Source organism: Arthrobotrys flagrans (genome assembly GCF_004000055.1).
Source record: "Arthrobotrys flagrans strain CBS H-5679 chromosome Unknown unitig_0, whole genome shotgun sequence".
In the NCBI taxonomy this organism is placed as follows: Eukaryota; Fungi; Ascomycota; class Orbiliomycetes; order Orbiliales; family Orbiliaceae; genus Arthrobotrys; species Arthrobotrys flagrans.
The window spans coordinates 4335545-4355967 of NW_027137550.1; the positions used below are offsets into that span (position 1 = coordinate 4335545).

General features: G+C 46.2%; 6 protein-coding genes across 6 annotated transcripts; 5 read left to right on the forward strand and 1 right to left on the reverse strand.

Moving 5' to 3' along the window:
- Positions 1-1248: 1248 nt before the first annotated feature.
- DFL_004314 (uncharacterized protein) lies at positions 1249-3138 on the forward strand (the record flags this gene model as incomplete). The annotated part of the gene is made up of 4 exons (XM_067633388.1): positions 1249-1940; positions 2004-2138; positions 2198-2420; positions 2509-3138. The coding sequence occupies 4 exons, from the start codon at positions 1249-1251 to the stop codon at positions 3136-3138; spliced, it is 1680 nt and encodes a 559-aa protein (XP_067491562.1).
- A 2004-nt stretch (positions 3139-5142) lies between these two features.
- Positions 5143-5457, forward strand: DFL_004315 (uncharacterized protein; the record flags this gene model as incomplete). Its single annotated transcript, XM_067633389.1, has 1 exon — positions 5143-5457. One exon carries the CDS (start codon positions 5143-5145, stop codon positions 5455-5457), a length of 315 nt encoding a protein of 104 aa, XP_067491563.1.
- Positions 5458-7677: 2220 nt separating this feature from the next.
- DFL_004316 (uncharacterized protein) lies at positions 7678-11349 on the forward strand (the record flags this gene model as incomplete). The annotated part of the gene is made up of 1 exon (XM_067633390.1): positions 7678-11349. The coding sequence occupies one exon, from the start codon at positions 7678-7680 to the stop codon at positions 11347-11349; it is 3672 nt and encodes a 1223-aa protein (XP_067491564.1).
- Positions 11350-11802: 453 nt separating this feature from the next.
- On the reverse strand, positions 11803-13059 carry DFL_004317 (uncharacterized protein; the record flags this gene model as incomplete). The annotated part of the gene is made up of 1 exon (XM_067633391.1): positions 11803-13059. The coding sequence occupies one exon, from the start codon at positions 13057-13059 to the stop codon at positions 11803-11805; it is 1257 nt and encodes a 418-aa protein (XP_067491565.1).
- A 3293-nt stretch (positions 13060-16352) lies between these two features.
- DFL_004318 (uncharacterized protein) lies at positions 16353-16811 on the forward strand (the record flags this gene model as incomplete). Its single annotated transcript, XM_067633392.1, has 1 exon — positions 16353-16811. One exon carries the CDS (start codon positions 16353-16355, stop codon positions 16809-16811), a length of 459 nt encoding a protein of 152 aa, XP_067491566.1.
- A 260-nt stretch (positions 16812-17071) lies between these two features.
- On the forward strand, positions 17072-20176 carry DFL_004319 (uncharacterized protein; the record flags this gene model as incomplete). Its single annotated transcript, XM_067633393.1, has 3 exons — positions 17072-17116; positions 17182-19579; positions 19635-20176. The coding sequence occupies 3 exons, from the start codon at positions 17072-17074 to the stop codon at positions 20174-20176; spliced, it is 2985 nt and encodes a 994-aa protein (XP_067491567.1).
- Positions 20177-20423: the final 247 nt, after the last annotated feature.

Here is a 20423-nt window from a genome sequence, read left to right on the forward strand (position 1 = left end):
ACGGTTGTATTATGAAAAAAAGTACGGTATCGTCGACAAGCCAGCCAACTGTTGGTTCAAAAGCATTCAACTACAAGCTACTTCTCTGTTTTTTTTAAAAAGAAAATGGTGCGAACCAACGACGTCCTTATATGCACGTGCAGCCAGGCTCCCGTCAACGCCAAGCACTCAGGATACTGATTACCGTCTTGCCCAGGCCTCCTAGGCGAAAAAAAAAAAAAGGGTAGCAACTGCAACTTGTCACATTAAGTTAGTAGCTCCCAGATATGCGGCCGAAACTACATAGCAATTCGCATTTCATCACAGAAATTGTTTCCGCGGTTGTTACAAATTTTTGAAGCGATGGGGGTACATTAACAAGCCCTTGGCAGGTGGCAGGAAGAGCTTGGTATTCGTCGATGGGTTTATCAGCGTCGACGTTAAACGTTGGCCTACGATTGATATTCGAATCCCGGCTTCGGGTGTTTTTTCACCGAAAAGCTTTCTCGAATGGACAGAAAGGGAGGGTTTCGTTTGGTTCTTATTTGGTTGTAAAGCTATGGCTATATGTATAACCTACCGCTGCATATGGCGATATGGTTATTGACAATTCGTTCTTATATATAATTGTTACACGGGGTTTGCTCTTTAATCATGAGGTCGGTTGTCGGATTCAATCCGACACAATACGGCTTTTTTTAAAAAATTTTTTGGCATCAAACCCGATTGTATCTTGCACCCGGCTGGATGTAGGTTCTGGGTTCTGTCTAGGATTACGAAAACCAGGTCTGACAAAACCAGTCCAGTTGCCCGAATGAGGCCTGCTGGCCAAGGCCCTTGGCGATGTAGGTTCTTTGTGACTCGCAATTGCAATTGACTGGTCGGTGATGATTGTATCTACTGACAGATGTGGTGTGTGCAGGCAAACTGACTGCCTGCATAGGATTCTGTCCTACGTCATCGATCTGTCTATCCTCGACGAGGCTAAAGGCTCCATGTTCCACGCGAATCTTCGAAGGAGCTGGTTGGCCTATAGCCTCCAGGTGGTTTGGAACAGTATCGCCACTATGTCGTAGCTAGTGGCTGGAGACGAGACATTAGTGGCGTTGGAATTGGAACGTCCAATTGGGCCAAGCAAAACTAAGCTCAAGCTCCTTCTCGTGTCGGGCAGCGAACGCGTATGGCAAAACGTTAAAACTTCCCCAGCGATTAACCCGACAAATTTCCCGTTCACAAGCTTCCTCTTCTTACTTCTTTCTTACCCTTCAAATGACTAAAAGAAGCCGACGTCAGGCTCAATCCCCGCCCTCGGACGACGACAATTCAGACTTTTCCCGGGGTTCGGATGGAGACCCAGGCTTTGGGAATATTTCCCAACCGGCAACACAATCTTTTTTGCAAGATTCTCGTGTGCGAAAATCTAGGGGCGCTGCGATAGCTTCGACAGCCAAAAGACGGGCAGTAGCTGACGCAGAGGGCGATGAGGGCGATGGCGAAACAGTCGTGAAGATTAAGAAGGCCCGGAGAAACACGATTATAGGGAAACTTGAGGATCTGGACTTTCAAGTTGAAGAGGAGGAAGAAGAAGTCTCTTCCTCAATTAAAAAGTCTGGGGCAAAACTAAAAGTTGATACTGTTAGTGTCAAAACTACGAAGACTGTAAAAACTCCAGCAAAAGCCATGAAAGATGCACCAAAGCGACAGCGGAAAACGAAGGAAGAGAAAGAGGCCGAGAAAATGCCGTTGGCAGACCGTGCTTTAAAATGTGCTTTCAAAATCGGTGCTCATGTTAGCAGCGCCGCTGGTGTGGAAAACTCACTCACGAATGCCGCCAGGATAGGCGCAAATGCATTTGCATTATTTTTGAAATCGCAAAGGAAATGGGAGAGTCCTCCGTACAAGCCAGCGAATATAACAGCCTTCAAGAAATTTACGAAAGCTCAGAATTATGATTCGAGAAAGTCTGTTATTCTGATCCATTTTGATAATAATTATTTTCAGTAGCTGACGGGAGACAAGTCAAGGCATATGCTACCCCATGGTTCGTATCTCGTGAACCTAGCTCAGAAGGATAAAGAGAAGGCAACGAAGGCCTACACAAGTTTTGTCGACGACCTGAAACGAGCTGAATTGCTCGACATTGGTCTATTCAATTTTCAGTAAGGCTTAGAGCAGACACATTCTTTAGACAATTTCCTCTAATTCGGACTTGTAATAGTCCAGGCTCGTCGCTCGGTGAACCGCGGGATGAGGCGATCGAACGGATTGCAACTGCTTTGAACAGAGCTCACAAGGAAACAAGTTTTGTCAAAACGGTTCTCGAAACGATGGCGGGACAAGGAAATGTGATAGGTTGCAAGTTCGAGGATCTTCGCGATATCATTGCCCTGGTGGAGGATAAATCTCGGGTCGGCGTTTGTATCGACACTTGCCACAGTTTCGTAAGCTGAGAACCCCCTCAACTGCATCACGCAAAATTCAACCTTTTTGCGAATAATCTAAGTGGCGTGCTCATGGTTCTGCCAACAGTCAGCCGGCTACGATCTTCGTTCTCCGGAGACATACCGTGCCGTCATGAAAGAATTCGATGAGGTGATCGGTTTCGAATACCTGTCAGCCCTGCACTTGAATGACTCGAAGGTTCCCTTCAATTCGCATCGAGACTTGCATCAGAACATCGGCCTAGGCTTCCTTGGTCTATCGGCATTCAGGAACGTCATGAACACGAAGGAGTTCCATGATCTACCCATGGTCTTAGAAACACCATTAGCAGACGACGACGTAAGCGTTTGGGCGAAGGAGATCAAGCTTTTGGAAAGCTTGGTCGGGCTTGAAGCCGATGATCCGACATTCCTGGTGCTGGAAAAGGAGTATGCGGATAAAGGAGCTGCAGAGAGGAAGGCAGTCTTGGATAAACTTGAGAAGAAAGAAGCGGAGAAGGAGGAGAAGGAGGCAAAGAAGAAGGAAAAGGCCGAGAAGAAGGCAGCAAAGGACAAGTTGAAAGACGAAAAGGCGAAAAAGAAAACCCCGAGGAAGGCAACAACAGCGACGAAGAGAGGCAAAGCGACCAAGGATACTTCACAATCTGATTCCAGTGAACTCACTGAGCTCGAAACCGAATCAGACAGCGATGCAAGCAGTTGCGGAGGCAAACACTAAGGATCCGAGTGAACTTTATGATATTTTTGGACACTCTCTCCCCTCGAGGTGAACTTTTATCAATTCTAGTCATACAAGCCGAGCACTAATGCGGTGAGCGGATCAGACCCACCAACGATTATAATATCAATCAACGGCCGCGTAAAATGGATCCAGATATATACGGGAACGAGTTTCGGCTGGCTATTCCTGGTTACTGCTTGGTTGCCATCTGATAATAGACTAAACATTCGATGCAGACCTACGATGGCTTCAATCGATCTGGGATTTGAGACAGTATCTCACCGCTAGGTTTACGATTCTTGAATCAATTGGCACTTTAATCTGAAAATATTCATATTCAGAGTAGCATCTTAAAACAATCCCCACATAATGCTAAGCCCGACGAATTGAAGCTAGCCCGCCGCATACGAGTGCTATCCACTCTTCAAAACCAAATGATGCAGGACTATTATGGAAACTTGAAAAGTTTGCCTTGCACTCGTAATCTACGTATCCAACAGCTGCGCAATTTTCGGTTTAAATTCCTATATGGACTGACTAGACATGCCTTCCAGCTTTCGTGAGGAATAAAAATATTAACCGCCAATGACTGAGATCGAGACGTCACAAGGTGGTTGCATCTTTCCAACCAGTCTTAATATAAATTTCTTGGCAACAGTTTTACCACAACCACAACAACGACGAGCTTGCGTATGCCTGCCAGGGACCTCATGTAAGAACCAATTTAGCGGAATTGATGCGGTTCGCTGTTGGAGAGCGAGGACGGGAGGCTACAACCTCAAAATCGAAGCCAATGCCCGGAGTATTTAACCTTAATCTTACAAGGGACCCGGTTCAAACGCTCGGTTCCATTTGCATATGCAGCTTGCCCTGGGTCTGTTTTATCTGATTTTTCTGTCGAAGGGAAAAATAAGAGCTGCGTTTTTGAATTCCAGAAATTTGTTCCCGTCTATTCTCCTCAACGCCAGAAAGCTTATTTCTTCGATAGAACATCTATTTTCCGACAAGCCGGAGCTACTGCAGTATATGCGCCGAATAGGCATGGCACTTTTAATTACGAGTCAGGAACATTTTCCTAAGTGGGACCGTTGAGATGCTAAGGCTTACGCAGGGCAAGAAAGCTTAAGCTGAAACAGGTGTGGCCCGGTTTAAACGCTCCGGTGGACTATCCTGATGTCTCCATTGACGACGTTTTATCCTTCGCACAGCCATACATTATCGATAAAATCAAAGCTTTTTAGGAGGAAGCTGCCAAGGCACCGAGACTATGGCCCCAATCCTTGCGTATGCTGTCTTGGCTTCGGAGTTTTAAAACCCAGCATATATGTTCTTAGCCTCGAGGTTCCAAAACCCTGCCCAATCGAGAGTCGATATGCGGTCCTTTTCATGAATCCATGAAGTTTTCGTCAGTCATATTTACCCCATTTTAATGCCCAATCCTGCATGGATAGAATTGTGGAGCTCAATTGAGTGTTCGATATCATAATAGCTACGGTAAATGCCGTGGGTCCTTTCTTGTCGGAAGTTTTGAATCTTGATCCGATCGTGATGTCCAATTCGAATCGCGACATCGAGAGAGAGGATAACGCCCTCCGGGAATTAAACTCCATCCCCTTTACTACAATTGCCTGTAAGCATTGACTTCCAAGTTGCGAATCGAATGTGATTCGTGGAAATCTCAGAGACAAAGATCAGCCTAGGAGAAATCGCATTCGGTCAAGCGGAAGACGTGATGCTCGAAAGTTTTGAATTAGGATTGTGTTAATACGGTTCCGTTTATGATTTTAACTTAAGATGATTTCAAGTGAATTAAATCGAATTTATCTATAAATACGTCCTTTCCTCGCCTTCGAAAGTCTCAATCATCAGTTCAAAGCATCAAACAGTATCAACTTCTTCAACTCAAAAGACTCCATTCAATTCTACTTTTCAATTCGAGCAATTGACTATCTTTATTCTTCTTTCCCAGCCAGGAAACTTCTCAATTTCAAAACATTCAAAATGCAACTTACTAAGCTCTTCGCTGTCCTCGCCATGGCCTTGACTGTCGCCGCCGCTCCTCAATTCAGCGGACGTCCATCTGGCGCTCCCCCAAGCGGTACCCTCGCCCCTCCACCACCACCAAGTGACACCAATGCTCCTCCTCCACCACCCAGCGGTACCTTCGTTCCTCCTCCACCACCAAGTGGCACTGGCGCTCCCCCAGCCCCACCAAGCGGCACTGAACGCCCACCCCGCCCATCTGGCTCTCCTCCAACTGACCGTCCATCCTTCAGTGGCCCACCACCAACTGGCGTCCCAACTCCAAGGGCTTAGACTTAAGAACAATATGAATGCCAATACGATAACACCAACGGCCTTCAGTCTAAGTCCAGGACCTAGCAGCATTACTTCGGCAAAACGATAGACAATTTGTGTTTCTTGATATCAGCCAACTCTTCAAGCCTCAAGACATGAACACATAACCCTGCCAACACTATCCCGCACTCCGGTAGCATAGTATTTTACCCAAGATTTTTGAATTTCAGAAAGTTTCATTTCGATTCTACCAACGGCAACTATAGCTGGGGGACTCCTCCACAACGATATTTCCAAGACAATTATATTTCCAGAACGTCAAAAGATATGTCGGTAACATGAAAGGATAACTCGGGTTCTGGCACTATTGGCGAACACAAACCCGAGCTCAGATTGCCATTTATTCTGACGTTCATATTTGTGATTTATTTTTTTTGTATTTTTTTTTTACTTTTGTGTATATAGTTCCGTACAATATAACACCGCTGTCTTGATGGCGGCTAACTTGCGAGATCTTTTGGAGTTCCTTTCAGTGCTATCTCGACTAGTAATTGCAATTGGTCACTTCGTGCATAAAGTAACCAAGAACGGCTGCGTTGATAGTCCAAAATACAACAGAGCCCTCGCTAAACTTCGTGTTGCAGGAATACAATTTCACAGTGCGCAGTTGGTCTACGAGGTAAGGAATATATAATTAACATTCATCCTGGACCTCCTTTTTCTATTCTCGAAGGAAAAAACCAAAGACTAGACAATGCTGTGCGCAATTCCCTAGCTATATTCACTCTTGATAGCTATGTTTCTTGATTGTAATATATCGAAACTGAGTATCATGGTACGATGGTGGCACCTGAGCATTGTAACTGATAAGGAGGCTTTTAAGCTTTCAGTAAGCTAGGCTTGCATGCACAATAAATTTTTTTTTCGGCTGGGAAGAGCGCCTTGGTAAAAACCTCGCTGATACGATCATTAAAAACGATCTTAGTGCTTACATCGCCGCCGCGATTGTTGTCAACAAATCACCCGCCTTCCGTTTAAAGCAAGACGAGGAACATCTGAAGTTGAGCGCTAAATTGAGCCAAGAAAGATCTCGAATATCAGCCTCCACAAACCAACACCTCCATCCTGTCGGGCTAACGCAATATCGATCGGATGCACAGCATGATTCACTTCAAGGGCTCAAGGGCTGGATGTCGAATACTAACTGTGATTCATAGAAGGAACCGTACCTTCCGCATTGTCCCATCTCTCTGTCAGTATGCGGCACTCCTAGGATCTAGGCTTTGTAAGTAGGTCACCTGTGGCCATGTTAAAAATCCTGGAACACACCATGCAAAAGTTAAATTTGGCCCCCAGGAGAATGGGAAGACGCCGTGTGCCTTATCGGCTTATTCTGGCAGGATCCATGCAAGCAGCGTAGCGGCTGTATCGAGTTTTCATTGGGCGGAGGCACCCACGCGCCAACTTCAACCTGTCCAAAATGGCAGGCGGACCGATTTAGCGATTTTAGCGGCCCTGTCATGATGCCAATAATGGTAACACGGCCAGAAATACCACAACTTCATTGGACACGGAGTGCGGCCGGATGTATTATTCTCGAAACCCTGAGTATGTCTGTACGCCGCATGTGAATACTAGTTCTGCAGCCCCTTGCAGCTTGAGCCTCCTCCATCCATGCCAAGCTCACCAGCAGTATATCGTGCCACCTGCCTGGCTTAAAAAAATCTCCTGCGTGTGCCGTTCGCTCGAATTCGGATGCCACCATTTGAGGGTTAAGTTAACAGGTATATCCACGAAGCAGCCTGGTTAGTATGTTTTTTTTATATTTTTTTGTTGCTGTTATTGCGGCTGGGTCTATGGCTACATTGCTATACGATAATGACTGTTGGCTATGGTCATGCATTACTTCTTTCCATTTCGAGTTCGGAGTTCAGTGTTCTGCTAGGTCTATTGCTGACTCTGCCTAACATCAGGAAGTTATGATTTGGACTTTGGAGTGAAGGAACGAGCGCTGGCAGAGTAAACCTTGTTCCTGAGAATGCGCATACTAAGTAGTTAGTTATGTCTGCCGAGGGAAATTTAAATTCAAGCTGGTGCACCCTCTTTTCAGACTCTCCTCTCTCCATCAGCGCATCAAGCGTGCTTCTCACCCCTCTCATTCTTCTTCTTTTGTTCGATTCTAACATTGCAGGTTCAGATATCTAGATCTGAACTCTAGAATCACTTCGAATGCCTTCTATGGGGCTGCTTGCGCTCTATCATGCTGTGTTCTTCGTGACAACAGCTCTCAAAACTACTGCTGAAGAAACGTTTATCTCCGCCCTCGAACCATGTCCCCAACCATGCTCACAGGTTGGAAACAACCCTGCCGACTGGACGGTGTACGATAGTGTGGAGCGCTTGAACTCCTGTAATCAACCACTACTACTTGACTTCGCCATCTTCAATCCCCTCGAAAGTCCTGATACCACAGTCAGAATCGCCGCCTGCACTGTCGACAACAGTCAAAACGCCAAACGTCAAGAAATCGTTGTAAATACTTGTCAAGAGAACGGCCAGGCAGAGGCCGCCGTTTCCCTCGCATCTTCTGGTACCGGTGACTCCGGCAAATCTCACGACGTTATCATCGCTGCAAAGCAAGTTCAAACCTTCCTCAAGGCAACGGAAAACTGTGGCACTGTTATCAATTTTGGTTACTCTAATAAGACCGTCATCGGCTTATACGTTGGCGGAAACGTCCAAAACAAGGTTGCCGCGGATGCCTTTGTTCGGAAATTCATCGACCAGATCCAATCCAAGGGCATCGCTGAGACGACTCTCGCCCAATATTGCGGCCCTGACTCCGATTATGTCCTCGGAATAATTGCTAACACCAAAGGAGATTTAGCTGGCGTCCAACGTGCTGTTAGAAGCTGGAGCGACTCCGAATGCGTAACTGGCTTAGAACGGGAAACAAATGACTGGGCTAAGATGAAACTGAAAGTTGCCAACCCCGCAATTCTCACAGCCAACGAGGGTATCTCCGATGGAAAGGGCTACAGAGCCAAGAGCAATTGGCAAAAGTTCAAGCTCGGACTTAGAGCAACCTGCAGCTACATCATGGTCGTCTCCGGTGACTCCTGCGCAACTTTAGCTTCAAAATGCAAGATTACCGGAGCCAAGTTCATGGAGTATAACACCAAAGCCAATCTCTGTGCTGCTCTTGCTGTTGGACAGCCAGTGTGCTGCAACAAAGGCACCCTACCCGATCTTAGGCTAAAACCACTTGCTGACGGTACCTGTGCATCGGTTGTCGTCAAGTCTGGCGATTACTGTGCAAAAATAGCAGTTACCAATGGCCTCACCGTTGCGAACCTGGAGGCCTTCAACAAGCAGACTTGGGGTTGGACCGGATGCAAGAATCTTTTGGCAGGAATCAGGATGTGCCTCAGCACTGGAAAACCGCCCATGCCTGCAGCTGTTAAGAACGCGATTTGCGGACCCCAAGTTCCAGGATCAAAGCCTCCTGCCGCAGGAAAGACCCTCGCTTCTCTCAATCCTTGCAAACTAAACGCCTGCTGCAATATCTGGGGCCAATGTGGTACTACTTCTGAATTCTGTACTGTCTCAAAGTCAGCTACAGGTGCTCCGGGTACCTCAGCTCCTGGAGTAAACGGATGCGTATCAAATTGCGGAACAGATGTTATCAAGGCCGCCAAACCAGCCAATTTCCTCTCTATCGCATATTATGAAGCATGGAGTCCCAAGAGGTCATGTCTACAAATGCCAGTCGACTTGATAGATAAGAAGAAATATACCCATATCCACTATTCTTTCGCAGAGATCACCAAGGATTTCAAGGTAGATATCTCTGGCGTTCAAGGAGAATGGGATAGATACAAGAAAATGACGAGCATCAAGAAGATTCTATCTTTCGGCGGCTGGTCCTTCTCCACCGAACAAGACTCATATCCTATCTTCCGGGAAGCCGTCACAGACGCTAACCGCCAAACATTCGCAACTAATGCTGTGAACTTCCTCAAGGCGCACAATCTCGACGGACTCGATTTTGACTGGGAATACCCTGGTGCACCAGATATTCCGGGAATCCCTCCAGGTGGAAAGAATGATGGCGCCAACTACTTGAAATTCCTGAAAATGGTCCGTGCTATTCTCCCAGCTGGAAAAACACTCTCCATTGCAGTCCCGGCATCATTCTGGTACCTACAAGGCTTCCATCCTCTGAAGGATTACGCGCCAGTCTTGGACTATGTCATTTATATGACCTACGATCTCCACGGCCAATGGGACTATGGCAATAAATGGTCTTCAGCAGGATGCGCTGCAGGCAACTGTCTGCGCTCTCATGTTAACTCCACGGAAACCTTGAACGCCCTTTCCATGATCACCAAAGCTGGTATCCCGTCCAACAAGGTCGTCGTCGGAGTTACCAGCTACGGCCGATCCTTCAAGATGACTAAGGCTGGATGCACAGGTCCAATGTGTACCTTCACCGGACCGGCTTCAGGTGCGATGCCAGGACGGTGCACGAAAACTCGAGGCTACCTTGCGAATGCCGAAATTGATGAAATTCTTCGCACGAACCCCAACGCCAAGAAGACTTATGATGCCAGTTCTACTTCAGATATCGTCGTTTTCAATAATACCGAGTGGATTGCATATATGGATGATAAAAACAAAGCTGGCAGGACGAATTGGTACAAATCAACCTGGAACATGGGTGGTGTAAGTGATTGGGCGGTTGATCTACAAGCCTTCGTTAGTCGTCGACCAACTCCGACAACTACCGCTAAGCCAACGACAACTACCACGAAACCGCCTGCCACTCCCACTCTAGCACCTTGTGATAAAAATTACAACACCCTGGAGGATGTCAACGACGACAAGGCCAACATACCAAACCACTGCATGAACATATATCTGCTCAGAGCCCAGACCAACAGTCTTGAGAAGGCTGTAAGCGACTACGAAAATTTATTAGCCAATAAATACTACGATAAATGGTGGTACTACTGGAAATATGTTCACAACAGCCTTGTCCCAGAGTTTATCCCTTGGGTTTTAGTAAATTCAAACAAGTACTTCGACTGCTACCGACCGTTTACAAATGGTGATCAGAAAGTTGGGTGCCCAAATGCAAAGCCTACCTGGCATGATAACTCTGTCGAGCCCACTCTTAAATGGGTACTGAGGGATGAGGCCGTCTGGAAGAAAGATGTCGCCGACCAGACTGGAATAGATCCAACTTGGTTTGATCTCAAGGACATACCATCAGACAAGCCACCAAACGGGCCGTGCGGTGAGGCCTGTACACAGTACTGGTATGGGTTTCCTGTCCTAGACGAGGACCGTATCGCCCCGAGTCCGGCGAAAGTGATTGAGGAATCTATGGCCAATCTAAAAGTTTTTATTCAAGTGTATCGAGACGTCGCACGGGACGGCAAACCAGCTGAGGTTGTAGATGCACTTACGGCGTCTGAAGTTCCAGTTTTCATGACTCAAACGGCGATTGAATCCATGAGAAAAATTATAGAGATGGCGGACGACATATTTGAAAAGGATAAACAAGCTTTCATTTTGACCTTGATTTCGGGATTTTTGTGGCTAATACCTACCGCTGGCTCCTGGTCAAAATTTTTGGGGTTTGCGATGACCGGGAAGGTTCTGTCCACACTTGGTAACGTTGCAATTGGAGCCTTTTCTTTGTACAGCGTCATCGACGACCCCAGCAGTATTTTGTTCGTTCTCATGGGGCTTATGGTTGGAGCCGAAGCCCCCGCGGTTAGAGGAAACATCGGAAAGATGGCTATTCTTCGACGGGCTATGACTGGTGCCGAAAACGCATTCCTAGGTCAATGGTTTGTCGACAGAACGGTTTTTCTCAGAGAGTTGATGAGATCTGTGAATTGAACTTTGCAGCGGTCTCGTCGTAATACAAGGCTACCTATCTGGTGCGCAATAGCATGCATAGTGCCTGGTGTATCGTTGTATGTAATGAAAACCATAATCAGCCTTTTATTCAACATAGAGCCAATGATTTCTGAGAGTTTGTGTGACTTCTAGCCAGTTCGAGCCTTTCTATGATAGATTCAAGCTGACTTGGAATTATATCAGTAGCTTTCCTAGCGTGTGAAACGTTGTATTGTCGAGGTTGGAAAACTGGATTGGAACGTGTAGCTGTCTACCGCACAGTAGATGGTCTGGATTTAGGACTACCAGCTCAGGCACATATGTACCCATTCGAAAAATTGATAAAAGAAATTAATGCTATATTCGGGTATCTGCAAAGACATGATCTAACTATTCATACAAGAGAATTGAAAAGCATTGCAAAAAAATGTACATGTATACAAAAGTTCATCATTACAGCATAGCCAAGAAAGTCAACGGCTCCATTTTCTGCAGCTCAATCCAAGTAGCCATAAACCCGTCTTTCGACGACGGTGCCGCTAATGTATAACAATCCACCCAACTTGTCGCATCCTCATTCTCCCCGGAATATTGCTTTTGCACCTGATCTCTAAATTTCGGACCTGTTGAAGCTTTCTTTATAGAATCTTTTTTCCCGAATGCGTCGATGACAGTGATTTCCTTTGGCTTTGATTCCTGGTATGCATGCAGTGGAACTGAGACGAGGGTAAAAACTAGGATGGAAAGAAGGATAAACACTGATGCGTCCTTTCGAATGGGCGCCTTTGGCTTCTCCCGCTTGAGGGAACCGACGAAGTAGAGTTCTTCGGAGTTGGCTTCTTGTTCCCTAGCCTTCCTGCGTCCCGCCTCTTCACGATAATTCCAGGCATACTCAATGAGATCTCTTGTTTCACTAATGAGGTGGAAACCGGAAATAGTAATGTAGGCCCCGAGTAAAATGGCAAGAACCGCAATGGCGAGTTCGGAGGGTGATGTGAATGTAACCGTTAGGGCAAGGTTATCCACATTTCGAACTGTAGCCCCCCAAAACTCTGCTTTCTCTGCGTTCGTCCTCGTGGCGAAGTCGTCGGGACACCCGACGACAGATGGTTGTAGTGGGCACATCCATACTACCACTGGACAGGTGCCACCTGTGAGACCGTAGTATCCGTATTCGAATGCACCTTTAACGAAAGGTAATATAAACATCATTATTACCGATGCAAAAGTAATCCATGCATTTAGCTGGGCAATTCGCTTGACTACAGCTCCATAGAATCGACTGGAGAGTAGTCCGCAATCCAAGGCGCTCGAAAGAGTTGAGATGAATAGTGCGGCGATAGCAGAAACTGGTGGGTAGCGGTTTGGGTCTGGAAGAAATGTTTTGATAGCGAGAATGAATGTCGCTATCGATCGGACTGTCGTTAAAAGTAATACTGCAAGTGTGATTTTTGCTCGTAGACCTTCGCCTCTTGCTTCGTTTCGTTGTTTTAGCGTCGAATAGTAACCCCATGATGCCACTAGGAAGGATAGGGCGAAGCTAAAGATAAGCCATGGCCATGGAACTAATATTGTCGGCCGGTCGTATACGATAGAAACTGTTGATGTGTGATTTGTCCTCCAGTAGCCAGCCTTTGGTCCATCGGTTCCAAATGGCCAACCGACTTCATTCGGGTCGATTGTGCGTCGGACGAAGTCTAAGGCCTCCATGTTGTTTTCGTTAAAGTCCAAATCGTTAAATCCTTTCTCTGCAATGTCTCTTAACCAAATCACACTTAATCACACTGCACCCTCAGTTTGGCCAGGAATGCTATCGGTTGGGTGACCAGTAGGAAAGAATCGTAGATCATAAACTCATGCTGGAAGTGTGACCAGTAAGGTGCAGCAGTCCTGGTATATATTTGGGAAACAGCCGGAATAGGGCTCCGCTTTAAGACCCATCATCCACGACCTGGGCAAAAAGTGGCCCCGCGAGAATCTTTAAATCGCGAATGAAATCTGGGTTTTATCGACATGGTGACCCACACTCCAAACGAACCCCCAAAAGCTTTTCTTGGGGTTCGTATTGTTCTTCCATAACACCAGCATGACCCGACAGATTCGGCTGTATGCAGGCAAAGGACCAGGGTCTGTGCGGTGGAGGCGTTCGAAGTTTGCTCAACACAGAGATGTTTGGCTTGCACGGTTAAATCGTGAAACCACGGCTGTAAGCTGGTGGGGAACTAGCCAATAAGACGGAGGTTGGACTTGGGTCCAGAGTGGGGCGCTGGAGAAACTTTGGGGTATGAAGTCCTGTGTGCAGGAAATTGATTTCGATTCCTCTAACTCGAAGGATAGCTTGGGCCAGCTGCCATGTGGATTCTCGTTAGTAACGTTAACACCGTTTGCTCCATTCATGCAACAATGTGGATCCATGGAGCCCACAGAAGCTCGTGGAGTCTGAGCATCATTTATCCAGTAGGAAATATAACGATTCGAGGATTTCTAGCGAACATCGAGAAGGAATTGTCATTGTTGTGGAGGACGCTTTTTTTTCTGTACAGCCTGCAGATGATAGCTTTCGAGCTTCGGATTTTCCCAACTCCGAATGGGTGTAGAATAAGTGGTCCATGCCCGCCTGCAGCGAACAAACCATGCCGTGACCATGACCTATAATACAGAGTAGTATTAATACGCGCAAGGTTTAAAACTGCTCAGAGCGCCCGTGCGTCGGAGTTGGCCCACCTCGAGGCTTCGAAATTCCGGGCCGGAAAACGGACATTATTTTCTTGGGTTCCTGAAGCCTCTCGATTTTGTCGTGGACTAATTAAAGCAGATGTCGACGGAGGCGGTTGTGGATATCCTTTAAATTCTATATAATAATATAACATGACGGGACCAAAATTTTCCTTTGACCTTCACGTTATCAAGCAACGTTCAGGCACCCGAAAATCGAATCCTTGTGTTGGACTGCGCTGAAGGTGAGCACGGCTTTCCTCGAAATGAAAGGATCCTAACGCATTGATCAATATCGACGGCTCCGCGAGAAATATATTAAATGCAAGCATAACCAGGTTCTAAAATATCCCAAGGAAGCCTTGTTTCGATGCTATGCTAGCGGGGAAATTTTCGGTTGCATTCTGTATTCATTTCTAAGACGTTATTGGCCACAGAAGGTAAGGATTACATGAGCCTTCCATATGGCTATCGGGTAGAATTATTTTGTCAGCCTTCCAAAGCCTTCTGATAGCGTGATTATCTCGAGACTTCGAAAATTCAAACGTCGATGTCAAGCATAATCCCGCGATGGATGTTGCGAGTTCACTTTCAGACAGCCCGCTTTACCCAATTGGCCAACTCGATTTGTCCATGAATCCAAATAGCAGATGGCCATGGGAGCAGTTCAATACACATCTAGATGAATATATAGACGAGCCAAGGCTAGGACAAAGCCTAGTTAAGCACTGAATTAACAGATCATTCGGATATGCCCTGCAATTTAAAGCCTAGTTCTTCCAAGCAGCCCTGCGAATTTGATTCAAGGTTATATTATATGGGCGTCATGCCTTTTACCCTATAAAGTCTTCAAACTGGGTCAGAGGAGGAGGCGCGAAAGCTCCAATGCCCTCTGAGAGCTTTGGCAACAAAGTTAAAAAAAAAAAAAAACACCATTTTGAAAAGACAATTGCAAGTCGGGTAACGTCGAACTATAACGTAAAGATACACACGCCACTCTCCAATTTTCAATATCGCACCTAGTTTTAATTTTAGTACAATCAATAAACGCTGACGACTCTAAAATATCCCGTCGTGTCTATTTGGGAACTATAGCATTATCTGTCAGGTTGCATTCATGTTCGTATTTTATGGAAACTAAGTACTAGGGTATAACTTCAAACAATATAAGAATATTATTATGCCTACGGCTACCTAGTTTATATAAATTCAGCGCAATTGTTAGAATAAAAGAGAGGTTAAGACGTGCAGGGTTGTGGGTGCGGAAGGTTCCCGGCAGGTATCTTTCGTATCTGTGCCACATAGCTGCGTTGAGGTGAGAATCAATTGAAATCAATCCATATAATCTTCGGACTATAGGCTGAATGAGTCGGCTTGAGTCTTCGACCACTGACTTCTATACCGTATACAGTGTCACATCTTGGTAAATAAGGACGATACTATGGTCAACTGTTTGCGGACTTGGTTCGGCCCGGTTCGGGAGATTCCGAAGCCGAAACAAAAAACTGTCATAGGTATCGATATATCCAGTTTTCTCGAGTTTCTTTTCTAAATTTGGATTAAAAATGGGACCAACGGATCTGAAAACAATTCTTTCCGAGTATACAAGTACTAAAGCGGATTTTCGAGAACTGTTTATCTAAACAAACTCGTTGGACCAGTTTCCATCATTAGACGTCATGACACTACGTCAAATATATATATATATATATATTTATGTCAAGGTAACCCGATTATGAGCTTTGAGAAGATGAAAATTGCAATCACACGTTTTGTGGTACTCTTACTTACTAATATGTTTCCACCATGGCCATAATATTAAGATTAGGTCTATAAGCCCATGCGTCTATAACGTTGCTGTTTCCTTGGCTTCGAAGCTAGAGTAAGCTATAGTGGTTGATTTCGCTTTGGGTATAAAGCTTTTTGCCAGATATAAACCAAAAAGTCTCGCGATAACCTGAGTTCTAGATCGTATACTGATAATTTATTCTATCTATTTCCTCCGTATTCTCAACTTGAGCAAGTAGAAACCGTGTAAACCTTGGTAAGAACCACATGCTACCTCAGACTTGCAACTTGCTATTAATTATCGTTGGAGCGATAAAATGCAACAATACGTGTGTTGTCGCGGAAGATGTGCCACGACACCCATTCGCACGACAAAATTTCGGTGAATCCAACAGAACAGCCGCTAAATCGAGCCAAACGGAAAACCCGCCTGATATTGAAGTTGTCGACCGGATTCTGCATCCGAAGTTACATTCCCTACGCACCTGCTACAATTCGCAATGTCGTTACCAAATATTGGGCAGAGCTGCGAACCCGGAAACGTCGCCGCCAAGGCAAGTACCGACGCCCTAAGCGGTCTTAAACGGCGTTGGCCCCTAGCTCCTCAACTACTTCTGGCGACGTGTCTAAAGCTCCCTTTGTCGAATCCAACCGATCGCATTCTCCTCGTCGAGAATCTCGACACCGTATTCTTTTATATAACAGGTCCAATTGGGATTCGAAACTTCAAGGACACGATCGTGGTGGTTAAACTGAGTGGTGGGAAGTTCAGGGAGACCAATTGGCTTGGTATGACCTCAGCCTGGAACCAACAACCTGCTCAACAAAGCTTACCGCAATTCACCAACTTCACTATCACCACCGCCGCCGGCGCCACCACTATCACCCTTTCTCCACAGCTGATTACGGCTTCAACATCATTCAGTACATATATAGAAGACTGCAACGTGTATATATAAACGGCTTCTACGGTCACCACTCGATTATCTACTATACAACAGATACGGAATAGAAGGCTGCCTTCATCAACCCTTCACCCATACCATCCATCACTTTGATATCACACGGGTTAAACCAATTCAAGATATACAACAGAGGATCTTCTGTACCATCACGAGGCGTCGGCTTTGCCGTTGGATTGAGTAGGGACAGGCGGGCTGGCTGTTAGTAGGATAGGGGTCGATTGCTATCGACACCCTCATCCCTTCGGTTCCCCACGATGACAAGACCCCGTGCTGCCTCTCTGAGTGCTCGAACCCAGATCGTACGACTCTCCTCCTCCTCTTTTCTAATATCTAGTGTATACGGCGGTTACTAACGGACCTATAGCCCCCCCTTAAAACTCTCGCCACTCGAACACCCACCGAAGTCGCGCTGGACCTCCAAACCAGTCTCTCGCACGGTATCCTCTCAACAGCTGAAGTACACCTTCGCCAATCTATTCACGGTCCCAATGAACTGCCACAATCCGATCCAGAGCCAGTATGGCTCAAGTTCGCTAAACAATTCGTCGAGTCGAGACTCATTCTCTTATTACTGGCCTCTGCTGCAATATCTTTCTTCATGCACAACTACGACGACGGAGTATCCATTACTATAGCGGTAATCATCGTTGTCACGGTTGGATTTGTGCAGGAGTATAGGTCTGAAAAGGAGTTGGAGGCACTGAATAAGCTGGTTCCGCACCATGCACATCTCATTCGAGGCAATGCACCAGGAAGCAGGAACTTAAGTGCTGAAGACGAGGCAAAACTATTAGGGCTCCCACCCACGTCGACGACCGTTAGTGCGAGTTTATTGGTGCCAGGGGATCTTGTTACATTTACTACCGGAGACAGAATACCGGCCGACATTCGAATTACGCAAGCAGCAGACCTGGAAATCGACCAGAGCAATCTCACAGGAGAGACGGAACCTGTGAGAAAGCAAAGCGAGCCTGTTGAAGTCATAGGAGCGGATGAAACCCCGTTTTACTCCGCAACAAAATCTGATCCCTCCATCGCAGAAATGCACAGCATAGCTTTCCAAGGAACACTTGTTAGGAATGGCCATGGGCAAGGGATTGTGGTTGCCATAGGGTCTCAAACCGAGTTTGGAAAGATTAACGCTATGTTATCGGAAATTGAGAGTCCTAGGACACCACTTCAGGTTTCCATGGACAAGCTTGGACATGACTTATCTATGGCTAGCTTTGGAATCATTGGATTGATTGTGTTTTTTGGGTTTTTGCAAGGGCGGGAATGGTTAGAACTGTTCCAGGTCGCAGTCAGTTTGGCCGTAGCAGCAATTCCCGAAGGTTTACCAATTATTGTTACCGTTACTCTGGCATTAGGAGTTATTAGGATGGTCAACCGAGGAGCAATTGTTCGAAAGATGCCGTCCGTCGAGACATTAGGCTGTGTGAATGTCGTCTGTAGCGACAAGACCGGAACTCTGACGATGAACCACATGACAGTTACAATGCTTTGGACATGCGACTTCCCCGAACCAGTTTCTAAGGCGTCTCTGCAATCCTCGACCTCCACACTTGACGTGCCAACACGAACACTTCTACGTATCGGAAATTTATGTAACAATGGCCGCCTCGCAGCTCATCATACTGCCGAAGCCATTTCTGCCTTTTCAGCTCACTCACCGCATACTACTCAATCTCGATTTGTTGGACAACCCACGGATGTCGCACTATTAGATCTATTAGACGCATTTGGCGAAGAAGATCTCCGATCCCGTGTTGTACGTTCCGCCGAGGTACCTTTTTCGTCTAGAGAGAAGTGGATGGGCGTTGTAATCGATGGCGCTGGTTCTTCACAAGATACCGCATACATCAAGGGCGCTCTTGAAAAGATTCTTGCACGCTGCGATACCTACCTTACTCGTGATGGACGACCGGTAGTTCTGGACGAAGCGCGGAAGAACAAGGCCTTATCCGCTGCCGAAAAGATGGCGGAGGAAGGGCTACGAGTATTGGCCTTTGCTAGTGGACACGTACCAAGATTCGAGAAGAAACCGGCCGGTTCTGATATCAAGAATGTTTTTAAAGATCTCACATTTGCGGGCATTGTCGGGATGTTCGATCCACCTCGAAAGGGTGTAGATAAGGCTATTAGACGGCTGATGCTTGGTGGGGTTAAGGTTATCATGATCACTGGTGACGCGGAAACAACTGCTGTTAGCATTGCGAAGAAACTTGGAATGCATGTGCTACCACCTTCGCCGATTGAAGGCAGAGTTAGTCCATCCGTAGGAACCAATGGGAAGGCAATTATCGGACACCATTCAAGATCTGTTATCCGAGGAGATGAACTCGACCAAATGACGGACGAAGAACTAGCACAAGCAATACAAACAACCACCATATTTGCGCGAACGTCACCAGAACACAAGCTCAAAATCATTAAAGCACTTCAAGCGCCGCCGAACGAAGCTGTCGTCGCAATGACCGGCGATGGCGTCAACGATGCACCCGCTCTCAAGATGGCAGATATTGGTATTAGTATGGGTATCATGGGGACCGACGTAGCAAAAGAAGCAGCAGATATGATTCTTAGCGACGATAATTTTTCGACTATTTTGCGAGCAATCGAGGAGGGTAAAGGAATTTATTACAATATTCAAAATTTCTTGACGTTCCAGCTGAGTACCAGTGTGGCTGCTTTGGGGTTGGTACTGCTGAGTACTTTGTTTGGAAAGGAGAATCCGCTGAATCCGATGCAGATTCTTTGGATCAGTAAGTTTTCCCAACGACCCGAGATAAAATGTACCAATGCTAATTGAGATCCTAGATATTTTGATGGATGGCCCTCCGGCACAATCACTTGGCGTCGAACCTGTCGATAAGGGTGTCATGGCCGCTAAGCCGCGATCACGACACGACCGAATCTTGACATACACACTCCTCCAAAGAGTCTTCACATCTGCCTTCCTAATCCTCTCCGGCACAATGCTCATCTACATCCGCGAAATGTCCGCCGACGGCATCATCACCAAACGCGACACAACAATGACATTCACCTGCTTCGTCCTTTTCGACATGTTCAATGCTCTCACCTGCCGTAGCGAAGGAAAATCCTACCTTCGAGGAGAAATCAAATTAACAAGCAATAAATTCTTCGTTGGAGCTGTCGGCGCAAGTTTATTGGGACAACTTGGTGTGGTTTATTTACCGTTTTTGCAGTGGATTTTCCAGACTGAGGCATTGGCGGCGAGGGATTGGGTTCTGTTGATTTGTGTGGCTAGTACGGTGCTTTGGGTTGATGAGGCGAGGAAGTGGCATATGTGGAGGAAAGGAAGGAGGGGGTTTGCGGGGTACAGTTCGAGGGTTTAGAAGGCCGGTGGGGGTAATGTATGTTAGGTGGAGATGGGATTAGAAATTACTTAAAGTTTTTTTTCCAAAAGTAAAAATGATGTTTCCTTTGGTCGAATGCTTGAGATCTTTGTAGTATCTTTTGCCAAGGCAGCTTTTCTGTTGATATTGTATAGCCTTTTGGATATTTTTGCGCCTCGGTAGGGCCTATACAACATCCTTTTCTTAAAATATCCTTTGATATCTTTTATTTGTATGTATTTTAGAT